Source organism: Sceloporus undulatus, chromosome 2 (genome assembly GCF_019175285.1).
Source record: "Sceloporus undulatus isolate JIND9_A2432 ecotype Alabama chromosome 2, SceUnd_v1.1, whole genome shotgun sequence".
In the NCBI taxonomy this organism is placed as follows: domain Eukaryota; kingdom Metazoa; phylum Chordata; class Lepidosauria; order Squamata; family Phrynosomatidae; genus Sceloporus; species Sceloporus undulatus.
Window position 1 is genome coordinate 192,500,126 of NC_056523.1, and position 6,708 is coordinate 192,506,833.

Genomic DNA, 6,708 nt, shown 5'->3' on the forward strand with positions numbered 1-6,708 from the left:
AGATACTCACGCCGGTACTGGGAGCAGAACTCTGAAAATTCAGCTCTAGCCTTCCCACCTACGCAAGCTCACCTCTGCGATTCGGCTGCATGGATTCTCCCCTGCGGCTAGCTCCATCCCTCAGGCTGGAGGGACAATCTTCCCAGTCTGTTTTGCTGGGCTTGAACAGGCTCTGGTTCTGTAGAATGCAACATGATTTAGCAAACATGGCAATAATACCATTTCCTCCTGACTCGAAGGATGAAAATATACCTAGCCCAGAAAACAGAAGAAGCTCCTCTCCCATTCCAACTGCCATCATCCTGGCCCAGAGGGGGGAAAAAGGGGTGAGCAAAAGCTCCATCATGCCTAGCCCAGAAACAGAAGGGCCCTTCCTCCATTCATCTGCCATGGCCTGACCTCAGGGAGAGAAGACGGCAGGACCAGACCCCCTTCCCCACTGCCATTCCCCTTCTCCTTTTGTTTCATATCTTTTTAAAACTGTATGCCTGCAGGCAGCAAGCTGTGTGATTAACATTGTAAGCTATTCTGACAGAAGACTGGGGTATAAGACAGAAGGAAGGAGGAAGGAAGGAGGAAGGAAGGGAGGAAGGAAGACTGGTTTACACGTTGCAGGAGTGAGTACCTTCTCCCTTTCAGTTGCCTCTTTGGCTGCCCTCACTCACCTCCTGGCAGTTTCTCCTTTCGCCTGTGGAGAGCCCCAACTGCTCAGCCAGCTCCTTCTGCATGGGTCCCAGGGTGTCCTTGTAGAGGCAACGAGTGGTCCAGTGATCCCCTTACAGATACGGCAGGACACAATCTTTTGCCCTTTCAACTTGTTCAGCGGGTCTTCCTCCTCTGGCAGTTCAGGTCCTGACAAAAGTGAGGACAGTGTGTGTGATATGACCGAAAGCCAAGCTGGCCCTCCTCCACACAGGCCCAGACAAAGTCCTCCTCATCAGTCACAACTTGAGATATGGCCAAATGTGAAGCGGAATAGCCAGAGGAACCATGCAAAAAACAACAAACAAACAAAAAAACACCCACTCAGCCTTCTTGAGGTTTTTCCTCTATCCTCCTGTGTATGCTGCCACTCACCTCCTTGCTGGTGATGAAAGTCATGAAGACATCATCACTCACAGTGGTTGTGCCACACTTCGGCCAGGAGCATCGACTCTGAATTTCCAAAATTTCTTCCAGTCTAAGTGAGGAAAGAGTAAAGTGATGTTTTTGATCAAAGTTGCCTCATTTATATCCTTAAAAGTTGAAAAGGTAGATGTAATTCCTTTCTTGAAGGAGCAAGGGATTGAATTCTATAGAGCCCAAGCAATTACATTTCAAATGCAAGAGCACAAAACAAGGAAATAAGAGTTTGTGTGCTTATTTTACACTATTTTTTCAAAGCACCCGCCTCATACAGGGTGGAGGATCTTGTGGAATGTGCCCCTCAAAATGTACTTAAAATGGGTCACACATTCATTATTAGCTCAGTCAGAACACTTCCTCGCTTTGTAGGGAGTGATGCATTTGATATGATGGCAATTTCTTACAGGAACAGGAGCATTTATCTCACCAGACGTTGCTGCGCTGAAACACCCATCAATCTTAGCCAGTAAGGCCAATGGTGAAGGATCACAGAAGTTGCAGTTTAAACAACATCTGGAAAGCCTTACCTTTCCAGTCCCTGGAATACTGCTTTGAATTACAATGTTTACTGTTGTTTCTGGCTTTCAGGCAGATCCTGCCCACAGTGCCAAAAGAACAAATTGAAGATGGGTGAAATCACTAAAGGATCCCTGCAGGCCCAGTGGACAAAGTGGAAGACTCAAAGGGCAAGCAATCCCCAATTTCCCCAAATCATTACCTTTCGCCTTGCAACAGCCTTAGAGGCCTTCCGGGTTTCAATACGAAAGGTCCGAGATTGATCTGCAAAAGGACAGAGACATGTCATATTTTACTGAGAAAAGGAATTAGTAAAAAAAAAACCAGGGTAACCTCAGGATCATAACCATGAGGTATATATAGGAAGTGCCTGTGTTATTTGGACAACCATCGGGTCTGATTAAGTCAATACCATCTCTGTCAAAAACTTAGTACCCCATGTTGCAGGACAGGAACATTCTAAAAAGAAAAGGAAGCGTGCGGACAGAAAGTAACCACAAGGCATGGAAAGCACAAAGAAAAAATATGGTGTATGGGGAGCTGAATTTCCATTGTATCAACTAAAGTTAGAGGATGGGGTCCAGTCCCACTGAACACCACAAGATAGGGGAAGGATGCGGCTGGATCCTAACCCTGCACTCACCTTCACTTTAGGCGGCCATCTTCCTCTTCTCGATTCAGTCACTGTTTTAATGTTTCCATTCACACTCCTTGGGGGATGGTAGGGGTCCTGGGGGAAAGAAGTGAGGGAAATTATCTCAATCTTTCTGGGCCTACAGAAATTCTGTATTCCACAAAACTTGAAAATGCAGTGATGTGGATTTTCCAGAAACGTAAGATCTGGCAAATTTTCCATTGCTCTCAATAATATCATCTGATTTAGCATATTTGGTTTAAATAGCATTCACATACAACAAGGCTTTGAGGAAATTATGTTACTGGAATATATGTAACAGTGGGAAAGAGGTATGCTTCTCTTATAACACAAATTACACCTGAAGAACATTGCTTTTTTTGTTTTTGTTTTTAGGATTCAATCTAAAGGCTGCCTGCTTAAATACCCTAAACACCAGACTCCATTTTATCTTGGCCAACATATACTAGTCTGCCAACATATACCAGGTGCTGCAGGAGAAAATTCAAAGGAATAAACTAGCAAACCACCTCTGAGTATTCCTTGCCTAAGAAAAACCTAAGAAATACATGAGGTGCACTATAAGTTGACAGGTGATTTGACGGAACACACACACGTAAGGAAGCTGAACTTGATATATTTTAAACTTTCTTTTTACAGGTACAACTGTAATAATTTCAGCTTAACTTACTCAGTGGACTGTTTATCCATTCCATTTCAGTTGAGGAAAATCTGATTAAGTGCAACCAACTGAACATTTTACTTCACTAAAGGATGAAACTTGTTAAATTCGTTTTTGCTACTGCCATCTGTGACTGAGAAGCAAAACATTGGCAAAACAAAAACATGCTTAACTGTGTTATTATATTTGTCTGACATTCAGGTTTGTCAATGTTGTATCCTTAGAAAAATAACTAGAAAGCCTGTATTCTACATTTAGCCCATTTTGACCTGATTTAATTGCAGTACAACAACCCATACAAAGCATGTGTGTATGCACATGCATGCTATGCAAATTTTCTACCTCTCATCTCTATGAGAAAGCAATCCAGCTCATACCTCCTTTACAAGCTCTGGTTCAACACTACAGTTACAGTTGGCACTGCAGTTGCATTTGCCAGCTGCAGCTGCACTTCCACCTCGCTTCCACCTCTGCTTTCACTTCCGCCTCCACCTCCGCCTCCGCTTCGCTCCCACCTCAGCACCCTCGTTAGGGGGATATCCTTGAGCAGTTCACTGGTGATGCATTTATCTGGTGGTGAGAGGGAACAATGATGTCAGTCCAAATTATCCCACAAAGAGGGAGACTATCACTTTGTGTAATAACAAACTCAGTCCACAATTCTGTATGGCTCATACAGCATAGTAGTTCTGCATGCAGAAGCAAACTACACTGAGCTTTTACTACCCTGGACCTGTCAGAGCAGGTGAAAGCCCTACCCCACAGCCATTCTGTGCTTGGTGGAGAGCGGGGGCCATACGTTTCATTAGCTAGACATGAAGCAATTACATCTGAATCCATCCTGAGTCCCCCAGAGGTCTCAGCACTGACATAATCACTCTTGTCTGGCTACATGGACATAGCCAGATGTTTCTGCAATCTTGCCTGTTCTCCACGAGCACAAACTGGTCAGAGGGCTTTAGTATCTCTATGCTAGGTACACACTGGAGGGATGTGGGTGCTGCTGATGGAAGAAGGGATATCAGCGTCTGCAGACTGCACAAAATTGGCCTGTTACAGACTGCCAAATAAAGCTGCTTCGGGTCTCTTTGGAGGTACACTATTTAAATGATGCATGGGTCCTAAGAGTCCTGAGTTCCGCGCCAAAGCCACACTCCATCCTAAGCACTGGAGTGCAGCTTTGGTTGCCGCTTCTGGATTCTAGGATGCATGCAATCATTTAAACAGCACACCTCCAAAGAGACCCGAAGAAGCTTTATTTGGCAGTCTGTAACGGCCTATGCCTGCAAGAGCCACTAACAGGATGTCAGCCTCAGTCAAATGCCTATCTCTTTAGGAAGCAAACAAGGTGTCCAAAAAACCCACTACACATTTTAGGGATTCCTTAGGTTTATGCTTCCATGTTTATTTTTTTAAAACTCAAACCTTAAAATGGCCCTTACAAGATTTCAGAACTTTTTAGAATATGGAGAAAATAGAGTTAAAGGCCAGCGTATCATTGATGTTTATCACACTATGCCTCTTAAGAGTATTATTCCAGTGGACTCCTCTAGCAGCCTCCTGTTGCATGCTGGGATTGGGAGTTTTAAGGAGCTGAACTTCTCTGCCTGGAGAATCTAAAGTACCCTCCTTAAAACTGCCATCCCAGCATGCAACAGGAGGCTGCTAGAGGAGTCACACTGGAATAGTAGCTCTTAAGAGCATAGTGTGATAAACATCAATGTCTGATCCAGTCAGGCCTTAGCTACAACCCATTTAGATTGCGTTGTACAGGCTCTGCAAAGTGTTCTTAAACTTCAGCTGGTCCTGAACACTGCAGCCAGTCAGTTGACTAGTGTTTGTTGCAGGGAATATGTGATTTTATTCCTATAACAATGTCCGTGGCTATTGGTCTGCTCTTGGCCATAATGCAACATAATAGTTATGACCTAAAAGACCTATACAACTTGTTCTGGGTTCTTTGGGGAATGCTTACTCTCATGAGCTTGTCTGGGCTTCAAGATCTTCAGGGGGAGGACCTTTTCTAATTTCACCATTGGAAGCACATTTCGTGGGGTGCAAGAGAAAACTTTCCCACTGGCTACTACTTAGCTCTGGAATTCTGCATCTAGCCTTGCTTACATTGAGATTTCCTTTCCCTGGTAGGCAAATACCTTGTTTTTGAGACTAGTCTTGTCATTTAAGATGGGCTGCTGCGAAGGTGTCTGAACTAGCGGATGTTGTTCTTTTAAATTGGGTTTTTTTAGACTGTTGTATTTTAGTTGCATTTGTGTTATTTGAATTTTATTAGTTTTAGATGCACTGACTACTTTTTTGGCAAAGGCAGAATACATATTTAAAAATAATAACTTCAAAGTACATACTACACTGTCTAGAGGTGAACCTTTTGGTTTACAATGAAACTGATTCCAAGCTTTCACAGATTGCGAGAGGCGGGGACAAAATGGCGCCACCACCATTCAATTAAACGGGACTCCACATACGTGAGATTTGCCTTACGCGGGAGTGTGTGTGCCAGAACACATCCCTGTGGTGGCAGGGCAGACTGTAGAACTCTGCTAAAAGACTTTAACAATGCATTATAATTATTATTATATTATTATTTATGAGAGATTCTAGAACCTCACTAAACTACAAATCCAGGCTTCTATAGTAAGATCATGTTTTTTGAAAGGCAAAAGATGCGATTTCTCTGGGCTGGAGTTATAACTGGGAAGGCATAAAGACTAGAGTCAGGGACCATGCGACACATAGCTGCTTTGCCCTGAACAGAGCATAAACCTGTCTGAAAGCATGAACTAGAACTGGCAAAGTTGAGAAAGTATAAGTGAGCGGGTCATATTTTCAAGTAGTTCCGTAGGGGGAGCATGAATATATGATATATGAAACCAAGTATGCATTCTTAATTTTGCCACTGACATAGCAGCAAATTTAATATAGTCGTATAGCAGTAATTGCCCCCCCACAAAAAACCCCAGAAGTTGCCCAACTCATAGTAAAGGGTCCTTGGAGAGATGATATGTGATTGAAGGTTGCCCTCTGCTGTACTAAAGAGGAAGCATGAATGACTTCTGATTAAAAGCAATTTAGAACCACCATCTGGATGGACAAGTAAAACGACTCTGTATTTGAGGACGCACATAATTAGCGTACAAGAAAATTCTTACCATCACCTTCCTCCACCTGAGCTGCCCAACTGGGCTGGAAGCTGAAATAAAGGTAGAACTTTAAATTAATGGTCTGCTCTCAGAAGCCATACACATATGTGTGCCTTCCATTGACTCTCTGATCCCAGTAGCTGCTTCTCCACATCGCGATACCTTTTTGCCTATGATCTGCATCACACTCACTCTTTCCATTACAGCTTCACACCAAACCACACATTTGCTTTTCAGTTTCATCAAAGGGGAGGGGGAGAAACCATGCACCAGCACTGTCCAGATGCCAGTTATTCCAATTATTTTGTCATTAAAATAACAACTCTTGGGCCGTAGCCACTGTTTCTTTCTTGTCCTGCCCCCTCCAAAAGGAAGAAGACCACCAACACACAGCACAAAGGCTCCAGCCCTCCAACTACAACCTACTCGCATTACCTGTGTTTAGATGTGTGTGTGGTGCGTACACACAAAGCGAGGCAAAAGTCACTTGAGAATTATATGTCTTTATTAATGTATACGTTGTAGTGGGAGATACGCTCTCACATTCCAGGTAAGACAGCTAGGAAGTAGGCTCAAGTCTATGAAGCTCATGT

The 6,708-nt window shown here is 43.5% G+C and overlaps 1 protein-coding gene across 1 annotated transcript; it reads right to left on the reverse strand.

The window, feature by feature from the left end:
- Positions 1-58: 58 nt before the first annotated feature.
- EIF3G (eukaryotic translation initiation factor 3 subunit G) lies at positions 59-3,797 on the reverse strand. The gene is given in 13 exon segments (XM_042447647.1): positions 59-137; positions 139-178; positions 666-686; positions 689-778; positions 781-840; positions 843-852; positions 1,078-1,130; positions 1,133-1,178; positions 1,841-1,905; positions 2,281-2,348; positions 2,350-2,371; positions 3,438-3,527; positions 3,716-3,797. Coding segments are annotated over 13 exon segments (726 nt in total).
- Between the last annotated feature and the right edge of the window lie 2,911 nt (positions 3,798-6,708).